The 17,793-nt window shown below is 33.5% G+C and overlaps 1 protein-coding gene across 3 annotated transcripts in view; it reads right to left on the bottom strand.

The window, feature by feature from the left end:
• Phip (pleckstrin homology domain interacting protein) overlaps positions 1-17,793 on the bottom strand; it is a 111,362-nt gene that overhangs the window by 15,302 nt on the left and 78,267 nt on the right. For all 3 annotated transcript variants that reach the window (XM_051173027.1, XM_051173034.1, XM_051173041.1), the window contains 12 exons: positions 16,008-16,127; positions 14,946-15,053; positions 14,410-14,534; positions 14,201-14,283; positions 11,234-11,345; positions 11,006-11,067; positions 8,187-8,342; positions 7,424-7,544; positions 5,084-5,209; positions 2,694-2,763; positions 2,339-2,389; positions 662-811 (listed from right to left, as the gene is read on the bottom strand). In XM_051173027.1, coding sequence (XP_051028984.1) covers positions 662-811; positions 2,339-2,389; positions 2,694-2,763; positions 5,084-5,209; positions 7,424-7,544; positions 8,187-8,342; positions 11,006-11,067; positions 11,234-11,345; positions 14,201-14,283; positions 14,410-14,534; positions 14,946-15,053; positions 16,008-16,127 — 1,284 coding nt within the window. The remainder of the gene's footprint in view (positions 1-661; positions 812-2,338; positions 2,390-2,693; positions 2,764-5,083; positions 5,210-7,423; positions 7,545-8,186; positions 8,343-11,005; positions 11,068-11,233; positions 11,346-14,200; positions 14,284-14,409; positions 14,535-14,945; positions 15,054-16,007; positions 16,128-17,793) is intronic.

Genomic DNA, 17,793 nt, shown 5'->3' with positions numbered 1-17,793 from the left:
CATATTTCCATTTCATCACAGTAACTTCATGAGAAAAACATATCATGTTAGTTGTCTAGATAATAACCCTGTTAAGTTCTTAGAATTATTATGTAAAAATAAAGAATTTCTGTTGGCAAAGTATTTTGTTTTTGTCATCATGACACAATTGAGGAACTGCTCCCATTAAACTGATGTTTAGTTAGACATGTAGAGGACATTTGCCTGATTAATGAATGATGTGAAACAGCTCACCCTTCTGGTGCTAACCCTGTGCAGATGGTAGCTGAATGAAACAGTAGCAGCATTCCTCCACAGTTTTTGTTCCAGTTCCTGCCCTCACTTCCCTTAATGATAAACTTTAATCTTTAAGTCAAATAATCCCTTTCCTCCCTAAGTTGCTTTTTGGCCATGGTATTTATCACGGTGGTAACAGAAAGCAAACTAGCAGTTAGTAAACATTATATTTATACGGGAAAACGATGTAACATACTCTCAGTTAAGAGACTAGCTAGACACATAAGCCAGTTTTTAGGTTTCTTTCCACACACTTTACAATTTAAGACTTCTTGGTAATTGAATAGGTAATGAGAACATATATGAACTCAAGAGGAAATGAAGCACAGTAATAATATAGTTGAATAACAGACAGAAGTGTAAAAGTAATTTTAGAAATACTTACTGGATATTCAAGAAGATCTACTGGCTGTCGAAATGGCTCTGAATCTTCACACTGAAATATGAGATTTAACAGTTCTTGACATTGTTTCTTCCATGCTTGAATATCATAAGACTGAGCTCTGTTTCGTAGCCGCCTTCTAGGTTGATGATCCTGAAATAAAAATGTAAGTACTGTTCTAATTTTAAAGTCGCTTGAGAAAGAACTCATGTGACAAGAGTCCAAGTGGAGTGTGGAGGGGTTTTTATTAAGGGAAAAAGTCCATAAAAGGGGAAAGGGGAAGGAGGAGACTGGGAAAGAGGTGTTGGTGAGGGACAACACAGGACCTGGAGAGAAAGAGGGAGAGAGATGGGAGGGCTACAGGGCTCTTATTTTAAAAGGGAACATAGTGACTAGGCACAGGTGGTGCTCTTAGTGGCAGCAGCCGAAGGTTTATTCTATCAGAGCTCCAAAGTCAGGCCAATACAGATGCCTAAATACTAAGAAGCACGTTATTAACAGCTATTGGCAATGCAATTCGGTTGTTTATGGGGGTGCATGCACATGTATATGACACCTATGTGACACATCTAGTGCCTTTCTCCAGGAGAAATTAACTTTGTTTTCATTTTTAAAGCATTTATTATATGTTTTGATTTTATGAGACATGTCTTTCTCTATGTAGCCATGGCTCCCTCAAACTCATACAGATTTGCCCGCCTCTGTCTCTAGTGCTGATATTAAAGGTGTGTTACCATTCTCGCTGACTGAGTTTATTTTTAATTACATGAATGTAAGTGGGTGGTGCACTTATATGTACGTGTTCACAAAAGCTATAGGCATTATAACACCCCTGGAGAGAGAGTGGTTGCTAACTGTCCAACATGTAGCTGAAACCAACCTGTATCCTCTTTCAACCACCGAAAACCTTTTATGTTCAGGGTTTCTCACAGGGACGTTGGGCTCACTGCTCACTGGCTAGAAAGCCCAAAGGAACCTTTTGTCTTCATCTCCCCAACACTGGGATTGCAACTGAGTTACACTACTTCTGGCCTGTATTTATTTTTCTCCCTGAGACAGGGTTTCTCTGTGTCCTGAAACCCACTTTGTAGACCAGACCTGCCTCTGTCCCACAAATTCTGGGATTAAAGGCATGCCACCACCATTGCCCACCACCCATCTGGCTTTTTACGTGGGTGCTGCAGAATAAACTGAAGTCCCGATGCTTGCAAAGCAAGAACCCAACTCAATAAGGTACCAGCCCCAATTTGTGCTTTTAATAAAATCTTAGGTAATTAGGCACAGACTGAGCATCCCTGACCTGAAAAGCTTGGCATGTGAAGCTGTTATACTTGAACTCATTTTGTTTCATAATATTTGTATAGACTTTACTGGCTGAGGAATATTAATAAAAAATTGAAAACCAAAATAAGAACCATATTGAGTGTCAATGCCTAAAACCTATAGTTTCTGAGCACTCTGAATATCAGATTTTCAGATTAGGGACGTTCAACCCATATAAAATATTAATTCTAATAACACTAACTTTTCTAAGAAAAATATTTATCTTATTATTAAGCTTTTGAACACTTAAATTACTTTTAATATTACTAAGGATGAAAGAATAAGCACTTAATTTACTTTCATACAATAAAACCACTTTTGTAAAAACAAATGCTATCAAAACCAAAATGCTGTTACCTTCCTTTTTCGTGTAGAAGTTCCGGGTACATCAGCATCTTTCTCTTCTTCCTTTGAGGCAATAAAACATCCAACTTATGAAACATCCTAGATCTCATCATTTGGTAGTTATTCTTTTCACACCTTAGAAAATTCATAATGCATATTCTATGGTACATCACTGAGTCAGTAAAGTCCCTCCCCATTAAAATTTTGTTTTCAATCTCAAGTAAATTCTAAATATGATAGCAACAGTTACATATTGTCCTGAACAAAGGCAATTTTCTAACAACTTTAAGCTAAAATCTACATTATTTAGTATACTATAATATGTAGTATGTTATTGTAAGCAAGGACACTGAAATAAGTTGCTTACCTCAGAGTCAGATAAAACTTTCTTCTTCATTGAGTTGTAGAGTGGAATTATGTTATAACAAGTCTGATCCCTAAATAATAAAAGAAAATGATGTATAATTAAAGCTCAAAAAACTCTACTATGAAAGTACAATTATTTTATCACCAAGAACTTATTATATCACTTGAATGTATCTATTACTTAAAAAATGTGTTGAATAGTCAACTGAAACCAATATTTCAAAAGTCTTTCTATCTTAGAAGCTATTACCAATACAAGGCTAGCCTCAAACTCAGAGATGTGCCTGCCTCTGTTTCTTGACGGCTGGGATTACTGACTACACTACCATCAGCAATGTAATATAAATTCTTTACCTGTACTCCAAGGTGATGGCATGACTTTATTTTGTCGGTGGACCTAGGATTAATGACTGGACGTAGGATCTATCAAAAACTAGTCTAGTGCTTAATCACTAAGCTACAACTCCAACACCCAATAATATTTGAAAGCAATGTGTTTTCATAAACTAATCCAAAACTTTTTCTCCTTCACTTAAAAATGAATTTATTATGTAATTCTATAGACTGTTTGAAAGAGATATCAAAGATAAATCAACACATGTTACCAACTTCATTAAATGTAAAAGCATAGTACTGAAAGTCCCCAAACCACAGTGAACAGAGAATTGTCACAGGATACTGCTGAAACAGGATCTCATGGTGTAGTATCACCACAGTGCAACTAAATTTAATTATTTTATAATTATTGTTACTCATAGTAATTTTGCTATCAACCATATATAGAAATTACCTGTAACTCCGCAAAAAACCATTGATTTCAAAGAAAGGGATGAATCCTAAGGTAATACGAAGAAAGACTTGCTTGTAACAGTTGCTCTCAATCTTCCTAATGCTGTGACTCTTTAAAATCCCCAACCATAAAATTATTTTATTGCTACTTCATAACTGTAATTTTGCTACTGTTTTGTATCATAACATAAATACCTGACATGCAGGATATTGACTACCAAAGGAGACATGACCTACAGGTTGAGAACCACTGGTTTAAAAGTCTGAATATTTCCTCAAATATAAAAAAAAAATAAAAGCTGGTTGTAGATGTGTGACCATTTAAAATACAGCATTACCTCTTTTTAAACAGAAAAACAAAAATTCCCCGACATAAATAGTGACATTAATATTCAACTGGAACAGTCTCTTATACCAAAACTTTGTTTCTGCCTTTGGCTCCAATTTATATGATTCAATTCATTCTAAGGACACCTAACAGCTAAGCAAGGGAGGAAGTGTTTCTGTTTCAATGGTAGTTACTGCCCTTACTAAGTTATGGAATATTAATTCATTAGAATAGAATACAAACTTTGAGAAAGAACTTTTTTTTTTTTTTTTCTTTTTTTGGGGGGATGTTGAGATGTCTTCTGAGGAGGGCATGGTAGTTAACCCCTTTAATCCCAACCTTTCAAAGCAAAGGCAGGGAGATCTCTGAGTTCAAGAAAGTAAGAGGAAGACCCAAAACAATAAATGAGACTGTCTTAATGTTGCCTAGGTCATTCCCAACCCTGGCTCAGTTTCCCAAATAGCTGGGATGACTTCAGTCTTGGAAATTCTAATTTAATACCCTGCTGTACTGCCTAATATTTTGTTAATAAACTTGACAGAGTAAATATGTATAATGTTAAATTGAAATGTTCTCAAATCAAATCACAGACGCTATTAAATTATGCAATTTGGCAAAGGGAAACTTCCTCACCTGGAAACACCAGATAATGCCTACCACCTATAAGACTACACATGGTTTAGAAGAGACAATGAAGGAAAAAAAAATATTTCATGTTTAACAAGTCTTAACTGTGATATTTAATGGCAACTTGTTGGATTGGGTTTGGTAGTTGACAGCACTTGTTGAACTTGTAGAAAACCCCAGTTTGGTTCTCCAATGCTCACATGGCAGCTAAAAGCCACTTGTCACTCCAGTTCCAGAAGATTTGACACCTTCTGGCTTCTGTGGCTACTGAATCCATGTGGTGTATACACATTCAAGAAGGTAACAGCATCCGTGAATACATATGTAATTGTTTGGAGGCGATTTTATTTTTTTCTTTCTTTTTCTAAGATAGGGCCTTACTACTTTGTAGCTCTAGCTGGCCTGGAACTCTACAGCTAGACCATGCTGGCTTCAAACTCACCTAGATTCACTCTTTCTGCCTCCCTGGTGAAACAGGAAAGGCAAGTTTTCTATTTTAAAAGAGGAACTATGTTTATGTGACAAGATCACCTATGTAAAAGATAATTGCAGTTAACATTTTACTACTTCACACTTTAAATCATTTTACATTTTAAAATCACATCATTAAGTATTACAACTATTATACTGAAGCATGTGTAACTCACTTTATAAAATGCAGAAGAAGATCTGTAACAAATTTTGCAGATTTCACAATTGGGCTTCCTGGTTCATTAAACGTTCGTGTATTATGTTCTATATATCGAACTTCCCACATCAGGGATGAAACGCGCCTAAAAAAAAAAAAAAAATGAATACAGAAATTTTAATCTCATATTTGTACATATATGTGCATAATTTAAAATTATGACATGGCATTTTAGTTTCACTCTTAAACATTTCATCTTAAAAATCTATCTCTAAAATTTAAAACTTTAAAGGAATCAAACTCATTCATAACAGAAAAATTTATTGTATAGAAAATATCTGAAATAAGACATACCAAACTATTAACAATGCTATTGTTTAGAAGGGGGGATATCCATAGTAAAGTGGCAGAAGAGGAACAATTAATAGTTTTTAGTTTTACTCATTTCAGAAATATATGATATCACCCCCCTCATTTCCATACAAAAAGGAAACCATTTTAAATTATACTAGTAGCATAATTAACATGTGGAGATGAAAGGTAATCAATAGAATGTTAATAAATCATAAAAAGATGATGAGAATCTGCAAGAAACAACATTTGGCACAATGCTAAAAGAAGTCTGGGGCTTCATAATTTTATATCTAAAGTAAAGGAAAATCTAAAGACACAGTTAACAGTTAATCTTACTTGTGAACAGATAAATTACACAGAATTAAAAGCATGCAACTATAGCTATAAGTATGTACATAGAAACTTCCATAAATCCAAAAACATAAAATAAGGCATTAAATTACTAGGAGGCAAAACTTATACTAGTTTAACTAAGGAATGAGTGGCATCAGAAGAAAATAATAAACTGTAAAAAGACACAAAACGATAATACAAAAACCTTTAAACAGTGTAATATCATTTAAAAACATTGTATTAAATAAGTACATGACTCAGATTTTTTAATGCATTAGCAGGCGGGAAACAAATGATTTCTATTTACACACGCACTAGTTACTTTTAATTATAAATGGGTTATAAAGATAGATTAACAGCAAAGAAGCCTTTTTAAGTCATGCCGTAATCCAACAACTACTGAATCTACCTCACATCCTGCTATGTTTTGCTCTATCCCATAACACTATGTATAAATTCTCCTAAACCTTAATGAATCCAGGTCTAGGAATATAGTTAATATTCTCCATTTGTTCTGCTCAACTTCTGTACTGTATAGTGGAAACCTTAAATATAGGCTGGCAAAAAAAAAAAAAAAAAAAAAAAAAAAGTATCTTAGGAAAAGTGTTCATCTCTTTTTCTATGAAGAATTACCAATAATTATACAACAGCAAGTAGACCTAACACCAATAAGATATTTCAAGCCAAGTTGAATTCTATTTTACTATGCTCAATTGGTTCCCACCCACCAGGAGATACATATGGCAGGTAGGAAGACTTTTCTTTTCTAGCTCACATGTCAGTAACATTGCTGCTGAGAAGGCCTAGGCTAGCTAGTCAGTTAAGGACAAAGCAGTGTTTTTAGTCCTATATAAAAGGATATAACTCAAAACAGCAGTAAGAGAACAAGAGTTACATTTTATACTGACATATCAGTATAGGGTATGAATAAAACCTTCCTTAAGCACTGCAAAAATGTAACTGACCATAAAAAAGTTTTAATGCAAATATTATGTACATTAAAGTGTTGGTCTATTAAGCAATAGACACTAAGAAAAATAAAATTAAATATATAATTTCTCTCTGAACTATAGATTTAAACATACTTCTGCAAGTATTTTAGGCAGCCTTTAACCTCAGCACTTGGGAGGCAGAGGCAGGTGATTTTGAGGACAATATGATTTACGTGGCAAGTTCCAGGATGTCAAAATGTCAAAGGATACACAGTGAGAAGACCCTGTCTCCAAAAAACAAAAAACCAAAAAACTTTATCCCGAAGAAGTTAACCATAATAGCTTAATTAAAAACTATAAAAAAAAACTTTTGTGAACACTTTCTAACTGTATTTTCACAGGTGTTCAAAAGCTCAATAAACAAAAGATTTATAGAAAAATCTATTAAGTATTCTAGTATATTACTAAGAGAAATAAAATCTTTGACTTGGTTATAAATCAAGTATGCATTCATAATCCCATAGAAAAGCAGCATCAACATTGTAGGAAACTCTCAAGAAATGCAGAGTACAAGGACCTACTGAAAAGTTGATTTCGTATTTCATATTGTAACTTGCCCCATATGTGATTCATTTCCATCTATGCACACAAAACTGAAAATATTGCCATAAACTGTTAGTAGTTAAATGAAAGAATCCTCTAGAGTTATTTTTTCATCAGAAACATCAAATGGTTCTAACCTGTAAAACCTGTTTTCCAGTCTTTGTTTAATTGTACTTAGATCCGTTGGATATGCCACCACAGTGCAGTACATGGGATAAGCTTGCAGATCCACAGGGGCCACAAATGCTGAAGCAATATCTAAAATAAATAAGGTTATGTATCCATTTTCTGTGTTTTAACATTCACTGGTACATTGAGATAAAGTAAAAATAGATAAATATATCAGGTTATCAATACAAATCGAGCAAAATTGAGAACACTGTAGATGACTTTATTTTATTAAACTACATTAATCCTGAAATATTAATGAAACTACTTAAGATGATATTTATAAGATGACATTTTAAAGTTTCTATTTTATTACACTTTGGGGCTAGGTATACAGCTCAGTAGTACAGCATTTGCCAACCATGTGTAAGGCCATCAGTCTGACCCTCAGCAACATACGGAAGAGGAAACAAAAACAAAAACAAAACTTCTAGATTTTCAAAAGCAATTTTTATGTGACTTTTTTACTTTCATTTTCACAAACCAGGAAAAATCAGACCACAGTCCATGTTCTTTCCCTTTGCAAAGATCTGTCAAGCCAGGAGAAAACAAGCACAAACTATCCAAATAATTAAATTCAAGTTTTGACTACCTTTCTCTTCCAGTTTACATCCTTTCAGTTGAATTTTTCGAATACCTGTGGCATTTTATGGCAGACTCATGAAATTTGGATATAGAAAAGTTCATATAACTTAAATGGATTTTCTATACTGAAGCACTTTTATTATTTACCTAGGGTCATCAGCTGATTTATTCCTCCAACAATTCTTTCACATTCTTCATCCCTGGGATTGGCTCCCCATTCTCCATCAAGAGGCTTATAGATTAGTGACCTACATTCCACATCAGTTAAAGGAACACTGGTACCCAACTCTTCTGGAAATACAGCTGAAATACAGACAGAAAAACACATCAATGAAAATCTTCCATAACTATTAGTGAGTATTCCTTTAGAAATAATTGATGTTACAAACAAACAAAAAAATAAATCACCATTTTCATAATGAAACAATTTTAAATGCAATAAAATATATCCTTTAAAAAAGACATCACATGAAAACTAAATGATTACTTACACCTAAAAAGTATACAATAGTCAAGTTATACCTAGAAGAAAAACTATTTCTACAAAAATAAATTTCAATTTTTTATCCACTTCATAATTCAATTGCCATATTTACTTTACTAAAGTACCTTCAATGATAATAAACTAATGAAAATTTCCATATTTTAATCAAGACCTCACAATTTCTAATATAGGGACAAAGAAAATTATGAATTCCAAGAGGAAAAAAATCTTAGGTCTTTCATTTGTGAAGTGATGGGTTTTATATGTTTAAATCTTTAACATTGAACCTAAGAAAATTTGAAGCAGTCTTGAGGCTGAATCTACACCAGGTAGTATAATTTCCTTTGAACTAGACTATAACAGCAACCAAGCAACCACTGTATGCAATCAAAACAACTACAAATGCATAAGTATGTATACTCAAATAGAACAAAAAAAATGTTCACCAGCACCACCAATGAACACACTTAAAGACATACTTAAATAGTTAATTAGTATCATTAACTTTTTAAAAAGTAGTCACAGAATTAGAAAGTCAACTGCATTTCTTTATCAGGCCAATTCTGAGGTCATGATTAAATCATTTCAAATTCAAAATGAGATTTAAACTCACATAGACAAACCAAGAAGCCATGACATGACTGTAAGTTGATATCTTTATAATTTCTATCTTACAGTATTCTCACTTGAGCAGCAAAATGAAAATGTTTATTACTGGCACTAAATGAACTAAGTGTACACCAACATTATCAACATGAATTATTTTTTTATTTCTAAGGTTTCCTGACTGAGTTTATTTCCTATTTAATATTTATTAGAAACACGAGGCAAGTTAGAACATCAATAATTGAAATTTATATATTTATTCAAATGTATGGGTGTTTTGCCCAAATGTATGTTGTGACCCAAGTGTATGACTGATATCCACAGAGACCAGAAGAGAGAGAGGGTCAGATTTCCTACAAGTAGATTTATACATGGCAGTGAGTATGTGGGAGTTGCGAACCAAACCCCAGTTCTGGAGAAGAGAGGCTAGCGCTTTTAAATGTTGAACCATCTTCTCCAAGTCCTCTTATTTTTTAAAGACAGAATTTCACTATGTAGCCCTAACTGGCAAGCAAGTTCAAAAGAGATGAGTCTGGCTTGAAACTAGAGGGTTATCTCCAGTAATTTTGGGGTATATTAACTACTCAGAAATAGCATTTATAAAGGTTTATTTCTATAATGCTAAAAATGAGTTATTTTTCTTTGTTAAAAATTTTTATCTGATGATATAGGTATATACCATTTAAAAATAAAAACTATTATATAAAAGTTTCTAAAATACAAATAAATCATTTATAATCTACAATATACTGCTTACACCTCTTTTAGGCAATGTACAAACTATATCCTACTTTTAAAAACTTGAGACAAAACCTGATACTCAAGTAGAAATTATAATCACCCAGCTGCAGGCATTCCCTCTTTTCCAGAGTGAGGAACATGTCATAGTCACTTCCCCAGGACTAACTCTTCAACCCCAACTTTCCTAGCTGTAAGTAAAGTGATGATTACTGTGATTAATTGTAACTGCCCCTAGCCAGGGATCACTCAACATCTGTCACATATAATGGAATGTAATTCTGAAAGAATAGAAAGGCAATTGTTTAGATGGCAAAGAATGAGTACCAAGAAAATGATTTTGAGACTTGGGAACCCACCAAGAGCAAATACAAAATCCTGTTGATACTTCCACGAAAAAGCCTCACCTCTTAATGACAACCAGGACTATTACACAGTGAAATTGTCTTGAAAAACAGAAAGAAAAAAAAAAAAAAAAAGACAAAACAAAAAACAACTAAACAAAAGTCTTTGGACCTCTCCTTCAATAACCAATTTAAAGGATAAATGATAAAACACCTTTCTATTTTGTCATAATATATTATTTTCAATCTCCCCTTTAAGACAAGAGGTCCCAGATAGGATTGTCATTCATGTTCACTGATGAACCTTGTATAATTATTTAGTTAGTAGTAGGCTTATAATTAATATTTTTGTTGAATATTTTATATTTGTTAGTCACAATAACCTTTATAGTATCAAGTTTTGTCTTTTGTGAGTCAGGTTCTTAGAGTGCAGCCAGAGCTAGGCTTGAACACATGTGGTAATCCTCCTACCTCTGACTCTTGAATTCGGGGATTCACCTCCAGCAGTAAACAAGTTTTCTTATTTAAAAAACAAAAATCTCTATGGATGATAGGATGGCTCAGAGGGCAAAGCTGCCTCCCATAAAATCTAACAGCCCAAGTACAATCCTTGGCACCCAAAGTAGAGAGAACCAATTCCTGAAAGTTATCCTCTGACTTCCATAAACCTGACATTACATATGTGACCATACACATCTCACACACACACAACACACACACACACACACACACACACACACACACCCCTCTAATTCTAATTCCACAAGGTATAAACAGACCTAACATACACTTACCGTTATTAGGTATTAGTTCCATATCCCAAGGACTCATCTTTTCTGTATCTCCATTGTCCCAGCTTTAAGAAAGCAAAATTATTCCATTAATAAAATCTGAAAATTAAAATCACATTAAATAATTGTGACAGCGCTTTAAAAAAAAAAAAAAGGTATTTTTATTCCTTTACTGGTAAGAAAAATTTAAGAACCTGGCCTAATTGAAAAATATAACCAGTGTTTTCTTACCAGACATTGTAACATTGAAACAGACTATCAGGGTATTCAGGCTGAAGAGGCTCTTGACTTTCAATTGTTCCAAACCACCAAGCATCATCTATTACTGACCTGAAGCGGTCACCTGAAAGAGAACAAGAGCCATTATGTGTCAGCATGCTGGCATGTACTGTTGCTTTAGTTAACCACCTTTTCCTAAAGTTCCTAAACTAGACAATTTCACAAGACAGAAGATCCATATATTCCAAAAATAAATAGTAAGTATACTATGGGTTACTTCTGACTAAAAAGATTTATAGCTTATTTAAAATTTTTTACTTCCTATTATTTCCTCCAATTAATAATCAAAAATGCAGATTAAAAGCAAAATCATAAAAAATTCAGCTTGCTCCCCTCCACCTTTATTACCCTTACACTATACTAGCCAATCACTCTCCTTTCCATTCTAAAGGGCAACAAACAAAGAAAGAAAAGTGAAAACTGGCCATCTTTTTAGAAGAAGAAAGTATGCCTTTTGTCTATTTCCTTATCCAATTGCTATGGTTATATCACTAAAATTGTTTGTAATAAACACTGTAAATAAGCTGCAAGGGTCACTGATTTTAATGTCAATATTTTGGGCTTCCTGTTGTCATACAAGAACTGCAAGGTACTTTTATCCTTTGTGTAGTGTTCTTCTCTTTTGTGGCTTTCATAGCACAGAGTTTTCTCCTGAAAGAATAGGCAAATCTAAACAAATGAATTCAAATAAAAATATTCATGTAACTGCATATATTAATTGGTTTTTAACTGTCTTCATGTAATCAATAATTATGTTATCTATATTACGACAGTGTAAATAGTGTCTTCTACTAAAGTACTTTTCATTTTAATGCAAAATTAAGGAATAATCAATTAAATTGCCAATGAATTGGTCAGTTATTATTTTTAAGACATTTATTTTATCATGTTTAAAAAAACTGACTTAAAACATTTAGGCAGATATGCATAAAATAACAGTTAAAATCAGAAAAACAAGGTAATGAATCTTTTAAACTATAATTCTTTTAGAATTATGATTAAAAGAACATATTTTACAAACTATTATAAACTACCTAATTTTGACTGGGAGAATTGCATACAAATTTAGATTTAAACATGACAGACTATTAAGTCTGTTCCTCAAATGTGTATTTAGGGATAGTGAACTTAAAGAGTTTTCTCTAAATCTATGAGAACTATGGTGGTATTTTGTTTATGATCCAACAAATAAAGCTGGCCACAACAGTTAGCCAGAGGCCCGGCAGTGGTGGTACACACCTTTAATCCCAGTACTCAGGAGACAGAGGCAAACAGATCTGTTAATTCAAGGCCACCCTGAGCTACACAAAATTGATCCAGTCTAAAAGAGAAACAGAACTCACACAAAGGTGATCTTAGCAGTAGAGAGGAATGTAAGGCGGGAGGAGACAGGAGCTCAGTGACGTGTGAGAGATGCAGTCTGACGACAGAATCGCCCTTTTAGTCTGAGCACTGGTAGAGGTGAGAACACTCTAGTGGCCGGCAGCAATGACCCCAATATCTGTCTCTGAGTTTTTATTAACACCAATTAGAATTTGTGCTATAGAGAACATTACAAAAATGTGAACTTAACAGACCAGTTTCTTAGGACTCTCCCAAGCCTGACAAGCTTTGCCACACGAAGTGTCAGATACTGTGTATTAATCTAGCTACAATAGACAGTCCTGTTAAGTTATTGATGATGAGTACCGTCAGAGTCAACCATAACACATTCCTGGTGATCTTACTTGGCAGAAGACAAATAAACGTCATGTCAAAAATAAAAGACCAACTAGATACTGAGTAGTGAAGATATAATAATCTACAAATATAAAAAACTAACAGGTCTAAATAAAAATGTTGTGATGTTTATTTGATTCGAAATATCTGATTTTCCGACACATTTGTGACACAGTTTATTTCAATACAACCATACGTAAAAATGTATTCCATTGATTCTACTATTCAAATGAAATAAGTTTCTTGCAATTCCTTTATTTTCCTCAAATAATTTTCACTGCTTGAATTTGTTTGTTTTTCTACACATTTAATGTTTCTATAACACAAGTTGTATAAAGCACTTTTCAATTTAGTTTTCTATAATAGCACCCCCCCCCCAATAATGTGAATTCAACTCTTTTTTGAAGATTTCCTTCTTGGTGATAATGTCTTCTAGATTCCTAGAGATTGCTTTACATTTTTCCTGTGCTGGGCTTTAAGAGGATGGCATAGTTTTCTTCTGTTTTACACTCCTTTCTCCTTTTTCAGGTAAGCAAACAAAATACTCCTTCACTATGGAAATTTAATACATGTGTGTCATTACAATGTTTTTATTCATGTTCCCGCCTGCTTCCTTCCTCCACTTACAACTAAGTTTTACCAGATCCATCAAGGAAAACAACATGCCAGTGTCTTCCAAAAGCACCAGAAAAAAATAAACTGATCTACTGACTGATGCAATTTGTTAAGCCATGCCATTTACACATCTACTACAATTCCCTTCTAGGAGATCAAACAGTGGATTTGTTTGAAATTAAGTAGTAGTCAATGAATAGTACTCCCAGTTGTGTAATTTAAAATAGCTTAAAAGCCTGACAATCTATTTTAAAATCTCAGATAGTTATGAATAATAAAAGCAGTTCAATGTTTTTGATATTATTATTAATGTGATTGAATAAATATTTAATTCAATACATAAAACAACTGAAAAAATTCTAAAATAATATTGTAATAGTTAATACAATGGAACAAACATGTTTTGTTTTGAAATTTAAACATCAACTAAAGTATTTTCATTCTCAAAACTTAAAATTGGCATTTCACTATTAGCAAACTTACAAATTATAAAAAGGCTTTCCTAACTATGAATCATAGTAAATCATTTACAAAGGAAAGGGAAAGATATACAGAACACCTATGGCTTCTAAATCAATTACCCACCTATATTCCACCGCCTATATTTTGCGTCATCAAATTGTTGTCTCAAGACTAGGAAATCTATAACGTCAGGCATATCATGGTATCTATTACAAATAGAAACAAACTGATTAGGTCACACACCTAAATATATCTAAGGTATGTTCAAATTTATTTCAATCTTGAAAAATACTCCAATACTATCAAAGCACTGCCTTGGTATCAGTCCTTACTTCATGGTAAATGATCCACCGGTTAGTTTACCAGTATCAGGATCTAGAAAAGCAAGTTTAAGGCAGCAAAGGGTAGGCAATCCCACTTCATACTTTATACCAACGATCTTCATCAGTTCTTGTTCCTACAATACAGAAAACAAGAATTATCACTGCACTGCACTGCTTGACCAGGTCAGAGATGGATGCCTGGGGTTTTCCTGATCACTATCTGTTTGATTTACTGACACAGGAGTCTCTTATTGAACCTGTAACTAGAGAGTCTGGCTTAAGTCTGACTAGCTTGCCCAAGTCCCTATCTGTGCCTCCCAAGTGCTGAACTAAGAGGATAGAAGAACACAAAGACAAGCACCACCCCTACATCTCAGGGAACCTGAGCAGCTGAACTGCGGCCCTCAGACTTTCATGGAACCACATTCTGTACTGAACTATTTCTCCAGTACCATATAGTTTCTTACAGTCAAAGAGCAAACCATACAACTTCCTTCATAATTGAAAATGCATCTTGCATACCAAGAAACATGCCAATATCATACCCTTAGTTCCATTTTATGCCATGGCTGTTTTTTAGGATTGATACTATAAATTTTATTTTTCCGGGCCATTTCAACGTATGCTTCATGTCCTTGTCGGAAATAATAAACCTAAAACAAACAAACAAATAAATCGAAACTAAAGCTGTAAGATAACACTAACATTGAAGAGAAAATCCAATTTAGACATTATATAAAATGTCTAATGCTGAATTTTTAAATGTTATTCCTCACGTTGTCTAAAAGACAATCAAAACTGAAACACTCTAATTAAAAACTCCTTTTTGTACATACTCAGAAAATTAAGATGCGCAGATGTTTTGTTTTTACTTCATTATTTTATTTTTTAATTCAAAATAAGTTAATCCATGTGACTAAGAAAGTAATTTATGCAAGGCAGTGGTGGTGCATGCCTTTAATCCCAGCACTCTGGAGGCAGAGGCAGGCAGTTCTCTGTGAGTTTGAGGCCAACCTGGGCTACAGAGCAAGCTCAAGAAAAGTCTCAAAAGACCCCATCTATAGATGAAGAGCTATAGGCAATTAATGTATCATTATCCTAAAGGGACAAGCCCCTTGACAGTAGTCAGTCCTAAACAAATACACATATTCAATACTAAATGGACCCAGCAGGTGGCATTTACGTATGGATTTGTAAAATAAATAAATAAAGAAAAAGGTGTGCATTTCAAAAGGGTGAAACATAGTAGTTGGAGGAGACGCAGAAATAATAAACAGTACTGATAATATCTCAAAAACTTAAAAGAAAAACTATAGTAGAAGAAATCTTAAAAAGAGATGTAAAACAGCAATTCAATTCTTTTGTTAAAATATGCCAGTTTTAAACATGGCAACAAATTTTCTGTTCTTTTATAATACTTAAATTATCACATATATTGGTGAATATTATTACCAGATTTTTGGTGTATTTTTTTCAATAGTCAAAGATACTTTGTTTTTGGAATCTACCGTAACCTTCGAGAAATATGTTTCAAGAGCTATAAAAGAAACTGAGGTTAATACTTGAAAAAACTTAAATAACTTTGAGACTTTCAAAGTTAGAAGTACCTCATCACCCATTTGTGGCACAAATGGACATCTTCTGGGAAGTGTATCCGTAATCCATGTTGAAGGCAACCATTCTTCTAATGTAAGACCATTTTCAGTTAGTTCTCCTACGGCCAATCTCTGAGAAAAGTGTGGAAAAGCATTAGTAGTACAGGGAAATGAGCTCTGTACACCTAGAAATGAAATGCTATTGTATTACCTGAACTTGAAGACTATGCAAAAAGCAAATTTATTATCCTGTTCTGTATACTGATAATCATGGGAACAAAAGTCCAGTCAAAAGGAACAATCCATAATACTTTACTCTCATTAAAGTATGTCCCATAAACAGATCCTGTGAAAATATTCTAATACAGCCAAACAACAGGATTAAAATACACCAAACAGGAGATTCTAATACAACAGTGGCTCGGACTGCATTTACCATCATTCAGAAGGTAAAAACTGAGGACAAATGTGCTATTCTCTTTGTTAAAGCTTCCTCACAAAATGCAAGGTCAATAAAAACCATTGCATTGCTATGAACCCAAATTATAATAATTTCTAATTATAGAAGTGAAATAAATATGAATTCATCCGATAAAAATCAAATAAACACCACAAATATATTCTTTTAATTTTCAAAGCTTCTTGGTAATAAGAAGCCAGAGCATACTAGTATTTAATTTTACGAGTAACATATTTACTTTTAAAGAAAGTTTAAAAAAAGGGGGGGGGGGTTGGCAGGTTTGGTGGGGGAAGCTGTCATTCTACATAGCCTTGATTATCCTACAACTTTTCTAGCCTCAAATTCACAAAAATTTGCCTGTCTCCCAAGTGCTGGGATTAAAGACATGTTAACTATACCTAGCTAAGAATAGGTAAACACATATTTAAAATTTTTCCAATTAAACAAACATGTCTATTATAGTACTGTCTTTAAATTTTAAAAACTTGCAGATAATAGCACATGGGCAGGGATCAATTCTCTCATTGTACCATGTGGGACCCAGGGATCAAACTCAGTTGGCCAGGCTTGGTTGGTAGCAAGCTTCTTCACCTGCTATCTCCACAGGCCCTTCTTACAGTACTTTAGACAGCAGAGACATACAAATATTTATTTCAGAGAAAAAGAAACACCATCTTATTCTCCTTTCCTGGTTAAAGAATTTCATCTTCACCTTTAATGCCAGCACTTATGAGGCAGAGCAGGTGAATTTCCAAGTGAGTTTGAGACCAGTCTGGTCTACAGAGAGAGTGCCAGGACAGACTCCAAAGCTACAGAGAGAAACCTGGTCTCAAAACATTAAACAAAACAAAAAAACAATACAACAATATCAACAAAACAAAAAACAACCAAAAAACAAAAGAATTTTAGCTTTAGCTTTATGAATACAGGTTTTCTGTTTTCTTTTTTCATTACTCTCAAATTATCCAAACTCATTAAGTAAACAAACAAACACATTACTAACTCAGAAAGTGAAAACTTATAGTTTGGACACTATATTTGATGAAAACCTGCTACAAGTAGTAGATTGTACCCAATATTTGATTTGTATTTGCTTTATGGTCAACTATGGCAAGATTTTTTTTAAAATTCTTATTTAATTTATGTGATGTCTTCCCTAGAGATACTCTGTATTTTTAACAATAATGATTAGCATAGCTAAATATAAAGACCATTAGTACACAAAATCCCTTTTATTTATTTCACTAATGTAAATAAACCTCACTGGATCCGAAAAAAATGTTTAAAAATAAATGCTTAAATATTAAAACTATGGTTCGTTCTTAGTAAATGTTCTCA

The sequence above is a fragment of the Phodopus roborovskii genome, unplaced genomic scaffold (assembly GCF_943737965.1).
Source record: "Phodopus roborovskii unplaced genomic scaffold, PHOROB, whole genome shotgun sequence".
Taxonomy (NCBI): Eukaryota; Metazoa; Chordata; class Mammalia; order Rodentia; family Cricetidae; genus Phodopus; species Phodopus roborovskii.
Note: the sequence above shows the minus strand (reverse complement) of the source record. Positions and strands in the feature narration are given on the sequence as shown.